General features: G+C 51.9%; 1 protein-coding gene across 4 annotated transcripts; it reads left to right on the top strand.

The window, feature by feature from the left end:
- The first annotated feature begins 9,611 nt into the window (after positions 1–9,611).
- On the top strand, positions 9,612–16,279 carry Tnfrsf14 (TNF receptor superfamily member 14). Of its 4 annotated transcripts, none has more exons than XR_005090972.1 (8): positions 9,612–10,803; positions 11,562–11,670; positions 12,142–12,267; positions 12,363–12,518; positions 13,233–13,378; positions 14,489–14,658; positions 15,343–15,374; positions 15,525–15,583. XR_005090972.1 is itself a non-coding variant. In XM_028891472.2 (8 exons), the coding sequence occupies exons 1-8, from the start codon at positions 10,699–10,701 to the stop codon at positions 15,621–15,623; spliced, it is 888 nt and encodes a 295-aa protein (XP_028747305.1). In that variant the 5' UTR covers positions 9,618–10,698; the 3' UTR covers positions 15,624–16,279. The 4 variants fall into 4 exon arrangements, 2 of the variants coding, with proteins under 2 accessions (XP_037059148.1, XP_028747305.1); XM_028891472.2 differs by lacking the exon at positions 13,233–13,378 and adding an exon at positions 13,379–13,469 and having other exon boundaries at positions 9,618–10,803; positions 15,525–16,279; XR_003736773.2 differs by lacking the exon at positions 13,233–13,378 and adding an exon at positions 13,379–13,469 and having other exon boundaries at positions 9,618–10,803; positions 14,489–15,374; positions 15,525–15,591.
- Positions 16,280–17,526: the final 1,247 nt, after the last annotated feature.

Here is a 17,526-nt window from a genome sequence, read left to right as displayed (position 1 = left end):
GCTCAGACCCAACCAAGTAAACACAGAGACTTATATTGCTTACAAACTGTATGGCCATGGCAGGCTTCTTGCTAACTGTTCTTATAGCTTAAATTAATCCTTCACATGCTGCTTGTCATGGTGGTGGCTGGCAGTGACTCCCTCTGTCTTCCTGTTCCCTCCTTTCTTCTCTCTATTAGTCCCACCTATACTTCCTGCCTGGCCACTGGCCAATCAGGTTTTATTTATTGACCAATCAGAGCATTTGACATACAGACCATCCCACAGCACTTCCCCTATGGACCCGTCTTCCCAGCCTGGCTTCTGACGTCCATAAATGTTTGTGTGCATACATGTTTAACTTGGTTGTGTACCTGGGGTTTGAAATGCCGGGTCACACAGATGATGTGTGTCTGACTCTAGATTTCACCACACCATTGTCCAAAGTGGTTGTCCCATCTAACATCTCATTAACAGTGAATGAGAGTTCTCATTGCTCCACATCTTGTGATGCTTGGTTGGGTCAGAGCCTTCTAATGGTGGAAAGGCCCCCCTCTTGTGGTTTTAACTTGAATTTTCCTAATGGCTAATGATGTATAGAGTGTCTTTTGTATTTTTTTGCTTGTCTTTTTTTTTTTTTTGGACAGGGTTTTTCTGTGTAGCTTTGGTTGTTCTGGAACTTTTGTGACCAGGCTGGCCTTGAACTCACAGAGATCCACTTGCCTTTGACTCCCAAGTGCTGAGATTAAAGGCACGTGCCACCACCACCTAGCTAGATTTTTTTTGTAATGTTAAGAAAACTTAGGTTGAGCCAGGTGGTGGTGGCACATGCCTTTAATCACAGCACTCAGGAGGGAGGTAGAGGCCGGTGGGTCTCTGAGTTTGAGGCCAGTCTGGTTTACAGAGCAAGTTCCAGGACAGAAAAAGAAAAGAAGGAAGAGAGAGAGAGAGGGAGGGAGGGAGGAGAGAAAACTAAGTTGTTGGGGCTGGAGAGACGGCTCAAGCTGTTAAGAGCACTGACTGCTGACTTAGGATTCAAGTCCCAGCACCCACATTAACAGCTCGAAACCATCTGTAATTGCCCCAGGGGAACTGATGCATTCTTCTGGCGTCTGTGGGCATTAAGCACTCATGCGGTACACATACGTACATGCAGGCAAAACACCCATGCATATAAAATAAAAATAAATAAAATTTCAAAATAAAACCAACAACTCTAAAAAAACTCCAACTAGGTTGTTTGTTGCTACAGTTTAGAGTCTAAATGCTCCCCAAAGGCACAGCTTGGGACAATATTGGGGGTAAGGGAACCTGGAGGAGGTGGAGTCTGGTGGGAGGAAATTAGGTTACTGGGAACATGGCCTCAAAGGGAATCATGGGACCCCAGGCTCTCTTTGCTCCTCATCTGTGTCCGGTGAGCAGTTCAGCCTTGATGCTCAGCCTCACCCATGCACAGTCTCCATGGTGTAGGGACACCGGTCGCGGACCGAAGTTTTCCTTTCTAAAAGCTGATTGTCTCAGGTATTTTGTTACCATGACAGAAAACTGAATAACATGTTTGTCTTCTCATTAAACTGTATGAATTGAAAACATGTTTTGGTTATGTGACTGTGAGGTTTTTCCCCTCCGGTGTGGCTTGCCTCTCATTTCCTCAGCAGCACACTCTGAAGTGCAGACATCCTCTGTCTTCACAAGGCCAGCTTCACTCGTTTCCCTCACTGCTTGTGTGATTACTATCAACTCAAAGACACCCTTACCCACTCAAGGTCACAAACGTGTTCTCCTATGTTTTGTCTTGGTTTCCCAGGTTGGTCGTTTACAGTCAGGCCTATGGCCCACCCCAGATACTGGATTTCACCACAGTGCTATGGGTATCAGAACACACCATCGATGTCTTTGCTTCCATTACTATTTTATTACTGTTATTTTTACATGAAGCCACTGTGGAGCTCAGGCTGGCCTGGAACCTTCTTTTATATGTCCCTCCCCCAATACTGGGATTATGAACCCAATTTTGCTCTCTTTTTTCTACTCTTTTTTAAGATTTATTTTATCATTTATTTATGTGTGTGTGTGTAGGTATGTGCACATGAGTGCAGGTGTTCATGGAAGCCAGGCGAGAGCATCAGATTCTCTGGAGCTAAAGTTACAGGTAGTGTGGACTGTCCAGTGTGGGTGCTGGGAACTGAACTCTGGTCCACTGCAAGAACAACAAGTGCTCTTAACTCCTGAGCCATCTTTCCAGTCTTAGAAGGCTGCCTTCTCAGGTAGCCAGCTCTCTGAATTAAGTGTAACGTCCTGTCTCTGCACATTGGCCTTTTGGTGACAGGCAGTATGAGCTCTAATATCCCGGTCCAGTCCCATTTTTCTGTTCTGTAGATGACTAGTAATTTTCAGGCAAATGTTAGACACCATTTTGAGCTCTTGCTGATCTGGGTTTTTGGGGCGGGGAGGAGCCTCCTCTGAGGGATGCTGCCCCTTGTGTGGAGTGCTTGGTGCTCACTTTCCTCTCCCTGTAGCTGCTCTCTGAGTCACAGCAACATTCCTGCGGTTCTTCTCTAGGGCTCTTTCCTAAGCCCTGGCCTTTCCAGGAAGTCCCACACCAGCTCTTGGGAGCTCTCTCCGAGTCGGAGACCTGCATCCCACAGCTTTCCAGTGGCTTGCTGTTCAGGGCTCAGGAGAGCACCCAGAACACATAGCAGACACTCTTCCTCCCTTCTGAGCACCCAGAACACATAGCAGACACTCTTCCTCCCTTCTGAGCACCCAGAACGCATAGCAGACACTCTTCCTCCCTTCTGAGCACCCAGAACGCATAGCAGACACTCTTCCTCCCTTCTGAGCACCCAGAACGCATAGCAGACACTCTTCCTCCCTTCTGAGCACCCAGAACGCATAGCAGACACTGTTCCTCCCTTCTGAGCACCCAGAACGCATAGCAGACACTCTTCCTCCCTTCTGAGCACCCAGAACGCATAGCAGACACTGTTCCTCCCTTCTGAGCACCCAGAACACATAGCAGACACTGTTCCTCCCTTCTGAGCACGGTTTAAGCATCTCTGAGCCCTGCCTTGTCAACCCAGCAAGGCGTCATCACATCCAGGCCTCTGTGCAGAGACCACAAGGCCCTACTGATGCTGACCCGTGAGTCCTGTGACTCTTGTCTTGAGGCTCATGCTTTTTCATATTGCCCAATTTTTAAAAACAGTTGATTCATGTATTTTCACTTCTCTTTCCTCTTTCTTTGTTTCCTTTTTGGAGACAGGATCTCTTTGTGTGTGTGTGTGTGTGTGTGTTGGGTGTAGATGTAATTCTAAATGGTCTTATTAAATAAGAAACACAGAGCCAAATAAAGAGTTAAAGGACCAGAGATCGAGCAGTAGCCAAGAGCTAAGACCACCTTATCTTACCACTCACTGCTGTCCTTCCCCTGAGAGAGACCTTCTTCCTGTGTCTTGTCATTTTATTGCCTTTCTATTCTGCCTTCTCATTGGCTGTAAACCCAACCACATGACTTCTTTGTCACTGTCTGTCTGTACAGACCTCCAGGTCTCTATGGTTGGTACTGGGATTAAAGGCGTGTGTCTGTCACCATGCTGGCTGTGTCCTTGAACACACAGAGATTTTGCCTGCCATGTGATTGGGATTAAGGGTGTGTGCTACCACTACCAGACTTCTGCTTAATGGCTTGCTCTTAGCTCTGATCCCCAGGCAACTTTATTAACACACAAATAAAATCACATTTCAGCCGGGCGTTGGTGGCGCACACCTTTAATCCCAGCACTCGGGAGGCAGAGCCAGGCGGATCTCTGTGAGTTCGAGGCCAGCCTGGGCTACCAAGTGAGTTCCAGGAAACGCGCAAAGCTACACAGAGAAACCCTGTCTCGAAAAAAAAAAAAAATCACATTTCAACACAAATAAAATATCACCATAGTTGGGGGTGGGGGAAGGTTCTCTATGTAGTCCAGGCTGGCCTTGAACTCACAATTCTCCTGTCTGCACCCAGAGTGCTGGGACAGGTATGTGCCAACACGCCAGACTCTACCAGTTCTGTTTGGACGAGCATGTGCACTGAAGAGCTCCCGAGCATGGCAGACATGGTGCAGACAGATTTTGCCCTTTACTCTTCTCTCTCCCTTGCTAAACACAGTTAGATTACATTCTAAAGCTGCCCCCATGGCTACTGACTCATTGCTGAGTCTAAACACCGAAGTCCAGCAATCAAAATTCATTATACAGCTATCCTGGCTGATTTGTCCAATCAGGACTTACCAAGTCACCCTAGCACAGACTCCACCTTCTTCTCTGTAAAAATCCACTCGTGCAAAAAACACCTGCTTCCTGCCTGCTGCTTGCTGTCTGCCTTTGCCCAATCCAAAGGCAGCTTCCCACCACCTTTGCCCTTCCAAGGTAATAAATGTCCTTTGAGCTGAGAACTTGGTGTCTGTGTGTGTCCTGTACGGGCTCTGAGGGGCCGCTCCCTCCTTACATGGACTGTTTCCAGTATCCCCATCATCGCCACACACGTTCCTCATGCTTGGCTATTTCTGAATCAAACTGGGAGTTGATTTAAACATACTCCCTACTTACTTACAAACAATTTTCTAGACAGGTTTACCTCATGGGCAGTTCCAATGGGCAATACGCTGTCCTCTTGGTCTTACGGGGTGGCCAGTGTTGACCTTCAGATAGCTTTCTCCAGCGAGTGCTCTGCCTCTCCTTCCCAAGACGAGCACCCTCACCTTCCTCAAGCCCTGTTTCCACAGATGCCCCTGCCCTCTGCAGAAGACAGCTGCTGCCCATGCCCAGCCAATCTGGAGCCCAGGGTCTCTGCGGCTCCCAGAAATGGCCATGGATCAATGACCATGGCTCTTTCCTAGATCCAATTACCTCCAGAAGGTCAGGGTGTAGCATGAATCCTAAAGGGTCTTATTAATAAAAACAAACCTGGAGCCAGGTATTGAGGTGAATGCTGGAAGATCAGAGAAGCAGAACAAGCCACAGCTTCCTCACCTCGCCAGTTCCTCAGCTGATCCTGTTTCCTCAGTCTGGAAGCCTCTGAGTCCTTAACCAAATGGATCTCAGCTGAACTGCTGCTCAAAAGCCTGAAAGCTTAACCAGCTCTAGTTTTTGGTCCTCACGCTGTATATTCCTTTGTGCTTTCTGCCATCACTCCCTGGGATTAAAGGCTCACTTTCTGGGATTAAAAGTGTGAGTCACCATGCCTGGCTGTTTCCAGTGTGGCTTTAAACTCACAGAGATCCAGATGGATTTTTGCCTCTGGAATGCTAGGATTAAAGGCGTGTGTGCCACCATTTTCTGGCCTCTATATCTAGTGGCTGTTCTGTTCTCTGACCCCAGATAAGTTTATTAGGGTGCATGATATATTGGGGAACACATTATCACTACATCCAATAATTCAGGAAACAGGAGGAGCCTCCCACTGGTCCTCTTCTATGGCTGTCTCTTTGAGCTGTCCTAGGAGTGGTACAGGGCAGAGGCTCAGCTCTGGCACCATGTCATCATATGTCTGAAACCTCTTTGCTTCTGCAGGGCTGAGACCTTGGTCTGGCTCAGGGTGCCTCTGTGTGAGGTGGGAGACTGGAAGGATCCAGGGTTATTGCGAGGGCTGGGAGGATGCATGCAGGCTGACTGTGAGTGTTCTTGTTACTGCAGGGCCAGGGAAGCTACAGCGATGAATGTACAGGCTAAAGAGGAGAGTGGAGTCTTCGGGCGAGCAAGCAGACAAGATGAACTAGAGACTCAAGGGGTCATGAAGATGGAGCAGTGAAGAAGTGGACACAGATTGTGGGTGGGCAAGGAGCATGTGCTGGTAAGAGGCACCCAAGGGTGAAGGAGAGAGGAGATTGGGGTGCTCTTGTAGCTTATAAAGTACTCCTAAGCACTGCCTGGAACCTGTGCTCAGGACAGGACAGCGTGGCTGGAGGGAGCAGGTTCAAGGACTTCCCTGGAAGTGGGTTCCTGGAGCCCAAGATAAGTTGCCAGGAAGGCCAGGTGTGGACAGTTGGTGTCCTGGTCCCTGATTTTGGGTAGTCCCAGAGGAAGGTGGACAAAGGTAAGCAGGGGCGGGGGAGATACGAGGACCACTGTGAACACCGGACTGAGATGTGGCCAAGTGTATGAGGCAGCAGCCTGGAGCTTGGACCTAGAGTCTGAGCTGGAGACCAAGATCTGGTGTCACATGCGTCTGCCTCAGCGTCTGAATCCTGGAAAGCCCCAGGCTGCTGATCTCTGTCAGCATCTGATTGTACAGCACACTCTAGATTCTGTTCTCTTTGCAGCTGCTAGCCTCCCTGCCCAGTCCACCTCCACCATGACAGCTGGAGCTGAGTCCCCTGTCTTCATCCAGCCCAGCACTGCTCGTCTTTGGTGGTTAGCCTCCTCACATCCTATTCTTCAGCAGTTGCCTCCTGGATGACCTTAGAGTCTGTTCCTCAGAGCTGCTCTTTCCACTCTTCACACAACACACAGCTTTCTCAGTGCAGAGTGTGTCTGTGGTCACTAATGGTACCTGGCATGCCTCACCAGCAGTGGACCCGACGGTCCAACGTGTGCCCGTAACAGAGAATGCCCTTCCCTCTGTGTCCTCTTCATCCCTCAGTATCCCATTTGTCATGGACAGCACAGAGCAGTCTTGAGCACTGAACCATGGAAGCCTGGCTTTCAGAATGGGTTCCCTCACTAGGAAAGCTTGGTGTTGGACGTCAAGGTGAATGAGTGAGAACATGAAAGTGACCTCACCTTCCTCTCCCAGAACTGAGATCAGATCTGCTTCCTCCACTTCACTCCCCATCCTCCCAACAAGAGAAAGAAGAAATACCAAGGGGAAAATTCCAGATGCTTGAGACTTCCCTGATGGGGGGGATGCCAATGCTGCAGGGGCACAGCAGGGATGGGCAGCCCCTGCAGAGGTCAGGCTGGGACTAGGCCAAGTCCTTCAGAGGATGGCTAGATGACAGGGATGGGATTTGGGGAGAACTTGTGGCTTGGGTCCTCTGTCCCTGTGAGGTCAGAGCATGGGTATCTGTATCTGTGATCAGACCTACTGCTGCTTTAGTTCCCTGTCTTTGGTTGGGAGAAGAGCTGTGCTCAGGATAACCTCCAAAGTCTTTCAGCCTTCCCTGGATCAGGTGGGCACCCAGCAGGAGACTGGCCACAGGGCCTCTGGGCTTAGAGTCTGGCTAGGAGAGCCAAAGGGATCTTGGGAGTCTTAGTGTACATGGGGACAGGAGCCAAAAAGCCAGGGATGTTGGCATCTCTCCATCTGTCAGGGAAGTAAGGGGGTGAAACCAACAGGTGACAGGCACTAAAGGATGCTCTGAGGGTGGGGTGGGTAAGACCTGGGTCCAGGCTGTCTGGATTGTCACGGGAGCCGGGAGCCCGAACAGAGCTTATCTGGTGATGGGCATGGGGTGGCCTGGGTTGAATGAGTGGCTAGTCACCCCTATTTTTCATTCAAGAGGTGATGAGGTAATCCTACACAGGTTGGAGAGTTATAAGGAGCAGGAATGGGTCTCACAGAAGACATGCTATTTAGGCCAAGATCCATGCAAAGATCACATGGCCTTTATGCTGGCCTCTGGTGGTAGAGGGGCCGAGTAACTGGGCATTCCCCGTTCAGCTAGGTACTACATGGTGTCAGTAACTCCCGTCTCTTACTGTGTCCCAGTTTCCCAGCTTGGTGATGATCTCTGATTGTGTATCTTCTGGGAACGGTGACTTTGGAGCCTGGTGGGGTTTTTGAGGGGCTGTACTGGGTTCAGGGATCTCATCAGAATCCTCTGTCCTCCCCATCCTGGGGCATGTCTCTGAGAGCCAGGAGACATGGAGACATACCAGCATCCCAGAGCCTTCTGCGTGTTCTGAGGCACCCGTGAGCTGTAGGGCTTTGGCCATTTCCCCAGGGCTCACTTGTGGGATGGGGTACAGGGGCTGCCTCTTCTCTTTGATAGGAACTCCCACAGTGTTGTGTTGGGCTGCCAGAGCAGGCGCTGGAGGAGTACACCCTCCCACAGAGCCTTAGACCACAAGATGAGTGGTGAGAATATTATGCAGGCACCCATAATCTGACCCGTGTCTGGCCCCCCACTTCAGAGCCTTAGAGACTGGGAGTGCCAACTTCTTCACCCAGGTGGAGGTCAGCAAAACTCTTTGACCCCAGGCCTGGGAAGCTTCAGCCTGACAGGGCACCTCTGTTTATGACCATTTAGGAACACTACTGCCCTAGCTAGTACCAGGCTTTTCCTCTTTGGGTCTCCAACTGTGACCTGAGGACACTGGTCGCTGTAGTCATTGTGACCCTTATCAGTGGATAGCCTTGCAGGGGATATCTGGGCAATGCTGGCTGATCCCAGTGCCTATAGCTTATAGTGCCAGGAACTTTGTAGTGGGGTGTCCCTGCCCCCATGTCCTGTTTTTACTTCCTGTGACTGGCCACCCTGTGTAGTCGGAGTTTTCTGCCTTGCCCACAGTCAGGACAAATCTCTGTCACCCGCCATGACCAGAGATGCTGCAGCCGCCGCCATGACCAGAGACACTGCCCACGTTGGGCACCAGATATTGATGTATCCAACTCTTATTAAATAAGAAACACAGAAACAATGCAAAAGAGAAAGCCGAGAGGTCAGAACTCAGAGCCAAAATCTCACCCTTCTGCCTGCGGTGTCCCAGCCTCCCGAATCAGAGCCCTATTTCCTGTCTGTTCATCTATTTAAAGAGACAGAACAAGCCACAGCTATCTCACCTCACCAGTTCCTCAGCTGGTCCTGTTTCCTCAGACTGGAAGCTTCTGAGTCCTCATCCCAATAGCTCTCAGCTGAACTGTGTTGCTCCAAAGCCTGAAAGCTTAACCAGCCAAATGCTTCTAGTTTCTGGTCCTCACGCCTTATATCTTTTTGCTTTCTATCACCACTCCCTGGGATTAAAGGCTGGTTTTCTGGGATTAAAGGAGTGTGTCACCACCATGCTTGGCTATTTCCAATGTGGCCTTAAACTCACAGAGATCCAGAGGGATTTCTATCTCTGGAATGCTAGGATTAAAGGCGTGTGCCACCACCGCCACACTCTTGCTATGGCTCTAATAGCTCTGACCCCCGGGCAACTTTATTTATTAACATACAATCAAAATCACATTTCAGTATAATTAGATTACCACCACAACCCTGCACTGTCTATTATAGGTAAAGGCACACAGGTGGCTGTGTGGAACATTGTCTGTAACATACAGCAGTCTCTTTGGTATCCCTCTGGGGTGGAATTCTGGAGGACTGTGGACTAGTGTTCTAGCTAGTTTTATGTCAACTTGACACAAGCTAGACTCATCTGAAAGGAGGGAACCTCAACTGAGAAAATGCCTTCATAATGTCTGGGCATTTTCTTAATTAGCGATTGATGGGGGAAGGCCCAGCCCATTGTGGGTGGGGCCATCCCTGGGCTGGTGGTTCTGAATTCTATAACAAAGCAGGCTGAGCAAGCCATGGACAATGAGTCAGTAAGCAGCTTCCCTCCATGGCCTCTGCACCAGCTCCTGCCTCTAGGATCCTGCCCTGCTTGAGTTCCTGTCCTGACTTCTTCCAGTGATGAACAGTGATATAGAAGTGTAAGCCAAATAAGCCCTTTCCTTCCTAAGATGTTTTTGGTCACTGTGTTTCATCATAGCAATAGTAATCCAAACTAGGATAGCAGTCAGCACCCAGAAAGAGCTGTGGGTGGCTTAGAACCAGGTATCTTCCAGGCTGGCCCACAGTGTTCCCTGGAACAGGGTGTGTTTTAGATGTGGGCAAGACTTGAATATGAGGAAAACCAGCCCAGGGCTGGGACACCAGCCAAGCCTATGAGGGTGGAGACCAATCTGGTTGGACGGAACAATCACGTGTGGTTAATTAACGGACAGTAGAGGGGAGAGAGCCAACAGCGCAGATCGAGGGATCTTGAGGAATTTGATTTTCTGTGTTCTGTTGGAGTTGCTCAGTCCTCTTTGGAGCCTAGGTCTATAGTATGCCCCCACCTCCAGGCTTACTGAGGTCCATGCTCAAATAGGGTGGCTCTGGGGCCCAGCATATTACTTTGTAGTGAGAAACCTCACCCACATCTGCAGAAGGAAAATAAGACTGTTCTGCCGGTTCCCTCTCAGGGGACAGGTGGGGAAGCCCACAACCTGTCTAAGGATGATAAGGAGTCTTGCTTCACCCTTGGAGGATAAAGGCTGGCTCTTGTTCCTAGGGCCCCATGTACTCAGAAGTATGTAGGCGGAGGAACTGGGCAGTGGCAAGTGGTGTTGGGAAATATCCCTGACATGGTAACTGGGAAGTGACCAGAAGCTCCTGGGGGAGGGTTCTGTGAGAAGGGTGTGTTGGGAGAAAGGTCAATAGATAAAGTTCTCAGTTGCCTGAGGCTCAGCTGCCAGTCTGTCAGAAAACTCGAGGTGAGCACCAAGGTATCTGCAGTGCCCTGGGAGGAAGACATACTTCCACAGAGTGTATATTCAGGCTGGGACTGTACAAAGGGGAACTTGCTAGTGTTCCTGTACTGCTTCTGTGGCTGAGGCCCCACCTCGTATTTTGGGGCTGGCCCTCCCAGCACCTCCTACCCCCATCTACTTGGTGCAGCCCATCTGTAAAACTCAGAACCCAACTGCATTTCCCTTTCGTTTTCACTTTTTGCTGATGGACTGAGGAGGGTGTGTGAGGCCCAGAGCCCATGGGGCTCCTGGCCTGCAGTGTCTTGATCAGGAACATGGAACCTCTGCCAGGATGGGGGTCTTCACCCTGGAGCCAGGCCCCCACAGCCAACACCTTCAGGCTGGTGAGTCCCAGAGCCTTTTCCTGTCCCCAAACTCTGTCCTCCCAAGCCCAACTCCAGCCACAGCACAGATCACCCCAGCCATTTCCTGTCTCCAGACCAGCTATCTTGGCTCTAGCTCACTGGGCTCTTTGTTGCTGGGTGTCCAGATCTCTGGAGATGATGGAGGACAACCTCATGTCGGGAGGTTACAGGCAGGCAGGCCCTAGGGGGCTCCACTCACAGACACCTGCTGTGGCTGTCATTCTAGAGCAGGTGGTGGTGCCCTGGACGTGGTGGCCCTCGGCAGGCCATGTCCTGGAAGAGTCCCTGGGCAGGTCCTGTAGCAGGAGGCCGCCCTATGCAGCTCTGCCCCTGAGGCAGTACAGTGGAGGTAGACATCAGGGCAGACTAGCAGGAGCCAGGGTGTCTCTCCTGTTTGCTCAAGGAGGCAACTCTGACCAGCAGTCAGGCACAGCTGTTCTCTCTCCCCTGGGACCCTGAAGAGCCTGTTCCCACCCTCTGCTGGGAGTCTCTGAGTGCAGCCCTAGCCGACCCTGCTGCCTGCTCAGGTCTTACATCTCCAGGCCCAGAATGAAGGCAGAAGAGAGGTTAAGCAGGTGTGGGCTCTGAGCCTGTCCCACAGAGACACTGCCAGCTGAGAGGCTGCTGCTACCCCACCGCACAGAGCAGAGCATTTCTGAGGCCCTGGGCCATCCTGGGGGAGGGAGCCACAGGGACAGAGGGAAGAACACCCCTCCAACACTCATCCCCTCCCCCAGGTGTGGGGCGTCTTCCTTTTGAACGTCCTGTGCTGTTTCTCTGTCCAGCCCGTATGCAGAGAAGAGGAGTATTCTGTGGGGGACGAGTGCTGTCCCATGTGCAACCCAGGTAGGAGCAGCTCCGGGAGCCAGGGCTGTGCCTGGGAAGGCCCTGTCCTGAGTCTCTTGGCCCCTGGGTCCTCAGTCCAATGGCCCAGCTGATCCAGGCTGTACAGTGTTCAGTTCAGGGACAGCCCCTGGCAGTCTGTACTCCTCAGCCTCTGGGACCTTTGCTGCTGCACACTGCTGCAGGGTGAGCCTGGGGCATAGGGCAGGCCCAGCATGACAGGAGGCTGAGACTGAGACAGAAGCAGGGCTATGGTCAGAGCTGGTCCTGGGTGAATTAGGAGGTTCCACATTGTGAACTTCTGAATTACCCATAGAGGGCACATAGAAGGCAGATGGGCCAACAGGTCCTGAGGGGCTTTGTTTTGGTTGGTGCCATACCTGCTGGAGTTCCTGCTGGAGTTCCAGGTGAGGGTACAGGGTAGGCTTCTGCAGGTTACGTCCACCACTGAGGAACTGTGGGTCCTGGCTGCAGGTTACTACGTGAAGCAAGCCTGCAGTGAGCAGACAGGCACAGTGTGTGCCCCCTGCCCCCCGCAGACACACACTGCCCATGCAAACGGCCTGAGCGAATGTCTGTCCTGCGGAGTCTGTGATCCAGGTGGGAGCTCCTGTGGAGGTGGGCGGTGCAGAAGGCAGGCCCGGCACCGGGACAGCCGGAGGATGGGTGCTCTCACGCCCTGTCTCTGATGGCAGACATGGGCCTAGTGACCTGGCGGGAGTGCTCCAGCCGGGAGGACACTGTGTGCCGCTGCAGTCCAGGCTACTTCTGTGAGACCCAGGAGGGGGACCACTGTTCTACATGCCTGCCGCACGCCACCTGCCCCCGGGGACAGAGGGTCCTGAAGAGAGGTGAGCTAGCCGAATGCAGGTTCCTCCTTGGAGGCCATTCTTGTCCCATGGCCCCTGCTGCCTGTGTCCAGAAACCCTCCAGCTGAGGGATCTCAGAAGGAGCAGAAACCTTGGCCACCCTAGGCCACCCACCCCAGACAAGACCTGGGGTCGAGAGGAGAGAGGACGATAGGCTGACAGGTGAAGGGAGGTGAGACAATAGATCGGGGAGGGCGAGAGAAGAGGGCAGCAGAGGAAGGCAGAGGAGGGGGAGCTGGGGAAGACATCAAAATAAAGACAGGAGGGGTGGGGGAGGGATGACAGGAGAAGCACAGACAGGGCAGGGGCGGGGGCAGGGGCAGCGGCAGGCAGGAGAGGGCAGAGAATCTGGGAGATTCAGGGCAGAGAAAAGGCTTTCTGGTAAGAGTCAAGGAAGAGGACAGAGGGCAGAGGAGGGGAGGGGAGCTGAAGCAGCCCCAGTAGCTCCCAATTCTGGTCTAACCTCAGCTATCCAGCCTCACCTCAGATGCCTAGCAGGGAGCCTGACTTGTAGGGTAACCTAGGCCACTAACCAGATGTGAGTGTGAGGCCAGTCTTTGCTGCCCATCTGGAGTCTACCCAGAACACCTAAAAGTTTATGGGGTGAAGGTAGAAGGAACCCTGGATTATTAAGTCAGGCTCTTTCCTTGTCCAGGATCTCCTAGAACTACCCAAGCCCTTCTCACATGTTCTTAGGGCGTCATCTACCACCACAGCTCCCTCTACTAGCCACAGAGCATTATGTGTTGGAAGGCTCCAGAACAGACAGACCCAGGCCCCACCCCAGGGAAGCCCAGCTCCCTGCAAGCTTGAGCCGTGTGTTTTCTGCTTGTCTCTCTCAGGTAATTACAGCCAGGACACTGTCTGTGCTGACTGCCTGATAGGGACCTTCTCACCTGGAGGGACTCGGGAGGAATGTCTGCCCTGGACCAAGTAGGTGACCCACACCCTGGGGAGGGAATTACTCTGTTCCTCTGGAAGATGAGTGCCCAAAGCCAGCAGAGCTGCACCCTTGATAGGCAGCAGTCAGAAACCCCAATGCAGGACAACACGTGGGAGCCTGTGTTCTCAGAGATCACTGGGCCTTAGGCAGGAAGCCACAGGCTGTGGCCAGTTCCCACCCTATGAATGTGGCACCCAGGAGTTACGGATGTGGGCACGATTGTCTTAGGGTTTCTACTGCTGTGAAGAGACACCATGACCATCACAACTCTTATCAAGGAAAACATTTAATTGGGGCTGGCTTAGAGTTCTGAGGTTTAGTTTAGTCCATTATCATCATGGTAGGAAGCATGGTGGCCTGCAGGCAGACATGGTGCTGGAAAGGTTGCTGAGATTTCTACATCTGGATCGGTAGGCAGCAGGAAGAAACCTCAAAGCCTGCCCCCAGTGACACAACAAAGCCACACCTAATCCAAGGAGGCCACACCTCCTTCCTAGTATCACTATGAGCCTATGGGGGCCATTTTCATTCTAACCACTTCAGGTGAGGTCCCTTCTCTCCCTGAGCCAGGACCCCTTTAAATGTGGGTCCCAGACTCTAGAGCTAACCTGGGAACTGAGGGTCTCTGAGTGTTGTTATGTTTCTTTGGGTGGTCAGGTGTGGCTTCCCTGGGGAAGGGCGCAGCAGCCCATCCTCAGTCTCTCTTCACCGCTGTCGGTTCAGTCCCTATCAAGTCCCCTCCAAGTCCCCTCAGTCCCCCCCCCCCCCCCGTGTCCCTTGCTCCTCGCTGTCATTTCTGACATGCTCCTTTGCTCCTCTTCCCTTTTTTCTTATTTCTTCCCTCTCTCTGTCTACCCATAAAGGGCTTGAAGACTGTGACAGACTTCAGTCCTACCTCAGAGCTGTTGACCACGTGAGGGACCTCGCCTTTGCCCCCGCAGTGCCCAGTCTGCTGACCTGACCCCACAGCCTAGGTCTCCCACCAAGTGCCCTGGCTGCTCTCTCCTAGGTGCAATGCATGGCTTCAGGAAGAAGTGGAACATGGGACCAGCAGCACAGATGTCACCTGCTCCTTCTCCTGGATCTTCTACACTATTTTCATCCTTTTGGGCCTTTTGGGCCTTTTGGCAGCCGTCTTAATAATATTCATCTACATTAGAAGAAAAAGGCCACACACCAGTGAGCAATACCCATCCTGTCAGGGCTCAGGACCCCAGGAGGGACCCCAAGGGTCCTTGCAGGGTTGGGTCCCTCTTTGCCCAATGGTTAGTGGTGTAGGCTTTCCCTGGAGCCCAGCTGTCAGGTGGCCTGTCTGGGGTCCTCCCATCTCTCCCTCTTCTCCCTCCCTCCCCCTTCACCCTCCCTTGCTTCTCTCCTTCCTCATTGTTCAGTCTTCTTCTGTTTCAGCCCTGCTGTGCTGAGCAGGGTACCAGAGACCAGCTTGCAGATCAGCTTGGGTCTGGGAAGCTCTGGGCTATGGTTCAGGGAAGCGAAAAGAACACCCAGGGCCAAACAGGCTACACTCTTGGCAGTGAGGAAGCACACTCCTGTGTGCTCACCCCTGGTGTTCCCAGTGTAGGTGGGTAAGGCAGTCCATCCCGACTCCCTACTCGTGGGAGTGAGCCCCAACTCTGTGAAGTAAGTGAGTGGTTGGCTTTGTCCTCTAGGAAGGTGGGCAGACCTGGTGGGCCTCCTGTGGGTCTTGACCCATGTCCAAAGCCCACTTCTCTAAAGAAGGCCAGACTCTGGGGGTAGACCACATAGCTGGAATCGCAGAATGTGGGTCCTCCATTGCTGTGTACCTGTCTTCTCTGGCCAGTTTCGCATCAGCCTCTCCCATGACCTGATGTCTTTGTGTTACAGGACCGGGGGCCAGGGGACTGGAGCTTCTGCAGGTATCACTCTAGGGGTGTTTGGACTGGGGGAGGAGGTCCCAACAGGATGAAGGACTCAACTCCTTTAGTCTATGCTGAGCTTTACATGTCCCAAGAACTATGCAGCTTGGTACCTGAGAGGCAGGACTTAAGTCTGGGTTTCTCTGACAGGGGCAGAAAAAAGAGAACACTGTCAAGTTTCCAGTCACCGAGGTTGGGTTTGCTGTGACTGAGGAGGAGACAGCTTTCAACCCTGTGAACTCTGGATGACAAGACACCTAGGAGGCCCTAGAGGGAAACTTCTATGGAGTGGGCTGCTGCCCTGGGCTGCTCCAGCGCCAGGACATACAGCAGTGGAGATGTGGTTTTGGCTCAGAGTCAAGGAGTTGCTTTGCCATTCTTACTGTGAAATGGGGTCCAGGGGCCTTTTCACTTCCCCATCTGCTCCCATGTGCCTCTCCATCCAAATCCTGGGAGATGATGACCCAAAACCTCCAGTATCAATGACAGCTACCATTGACCCTACTGCCTGGCTCTTCCAATCAGCTCAGAACAGCTCAGTCTAAACCTTAGGCCTCTGCCTGTCCTGGATATGTTAAGCCTAGGCCTGTTCATCTGGTGGGCTGGTGAGCACTGCCTCCTGGGTCTGGGGTGTACCTAGTGAGACGCCAGGCAAGCACTTCACCACTGAGCTGTACCCAGCACTCTTTTCACTATTGTTTTGAGGCAGAGTCATGTGAAATTGTCTGGGCCCACTCGGGACTCATTCTGTGTCTCCAACAAACCTCAAACTTGACCCTCTACCTCAGCCTTTAAAGTAACTGCATTTACCTCTGTGGGCCTCAGGCTGGGCCAAGATCACTTCCTGTTCTCTCCTTTCCTCTCCTCTCCTCTCTCTCCTCTCCTCTCCTCTCTCTCCTCCCCTCCTCCCCTCCCCCTCCCCCTCCCCTCCCCCTGCCCCTCTCCCTCTCTTTGCTTTTTTTGAGACAGAGTTTCTCTGTAGTTCTGGTGCCTGTCCTGGAGCTCACTCTGTAGACCAGGCTGGCCTTGAACTCACAGAGATCTGCCTGGCTCTGCCTCTTGAGTGCTGGTATTAAAGGCATGCGCCACTGCCTCCTGGCTCCTTTTCTTCTCTTTTTTGGTGTGGTGTGGGGTGTGTGTGTGTGTGTATGTGTGTGTGTGTGTGTGTGTGTGTGTGTGTGTGTGTACATATATGCTATAGAGGCTAGAGGTCAATTTGGGGTGTTATTCCTTTAGTGGCTAACCGTCTTGAGCCAGCCTGGGGCTCACCAATTCAGCTAGACTAACCTACCAGTGAGCCCTTGTCTCTGTCTCCTCAGTGTTGGGATTATAGGCATAGAGCACTACACTGGACCTTTTAAGGGGGTTCTGGGGATGAACTCAGGTTCAAGAACTCATGTCCCTATGCTGGGGGACAAACACTTTAGTGACTGAACCATTCCCCCATCCTCAGAATGATTTTCTAAAGTTACATTTGTATTTGTCTCTTTTCTACTTGTTATAAGAAATAAATATTTTTGTTACATGCCTTGTCTCTATGTAGACATCCATCACTGCCATGTTTTCCGGCCCCAGTGTACCGATAGGATTCTTTGAACATTTCACATCACTCCATGGGAGGGAGTTATTGCCGTGAAGCCAGGTGCTGTGCTGCAGGCTCACTTGTCTCTTTGCCTCAGTCCTGGAATCAGTTCTTCAAATAACTGTTTGCATTTATTAAAAAATAATGTTTAGGAGTTGAGACTGTGGCAAAGTGTGCCCATCCTGAGGTGCCCAGTGGTCAACCTTTACTGAGTTCAGAAGTGTCTTTGAGGTCAAGGTGCACTTGTGGAGCATCTCTGGAGATGGTTTGCTGAGGGGAGAGTCCCATCCTGAGCATGGGTACAGCCATCCCACGGGGTGTGTCCAGATGGAAGAAAAGGGAGGAAGGAGCCCACGAGCAACAGCATTTCCTCTCTGTTCCCTGGCTGCTGTGGAGGGAGCAGCTCTGCTCCACCATACAGATCTATTATGGACCTCTGCCACACAGAGACTCAGGGCAATGGAGCCAGTGATCATGGACGCTGCTGAAATGGTGAGCTGAAACACATCCTTCCTCCTTGAAATATTTCCTTCAGGTATTTGCCACTGCAACGGATAGTCTCATTGATGC

The sequence above is a fragment of the Peromyscus leucopus genome, chromosome 2 (genome assembly GCF_004664715.2).
Source record: "Peromyscus leucopus breed LL Stock chromosome 2, UCI_PerLeu_2.1, whole genome shotgun sequence".
Taxonomy (NCBI): Eukaryota; Metazoa; Chordata; class Mammalia; order Rodentia; family Cricetidae; genus Peromyscus; species Peromyscus leucopus.
This window is presented reverse-complemented; position numbering and strand designations above follow the sequence as displayed.

Coding starts and splice junctions, on each gene's coding strand:
- Tnfrsf14 (XM_028891472.2), top strand. CDS start 10,699: ATGGGGCTCCTGGCCTGCAGTGTCTTGATCAGGAACATGGAACCTCTG. Junction 12,268..12,362: donor CTGCGGAGTCTGTGATCCAG/GTGGGAGCTCCT, acceptor CTCTGATGGCAG/ACATGGGCCTAGTGACCTGG. Junction 12,519..13,378: donor ACAGAGGGTCCTGAAGAGAG/GTGAGCTAGCCG, acceptor TGTCTCTCTCAG/GTAATTACAGCCAGGACACT.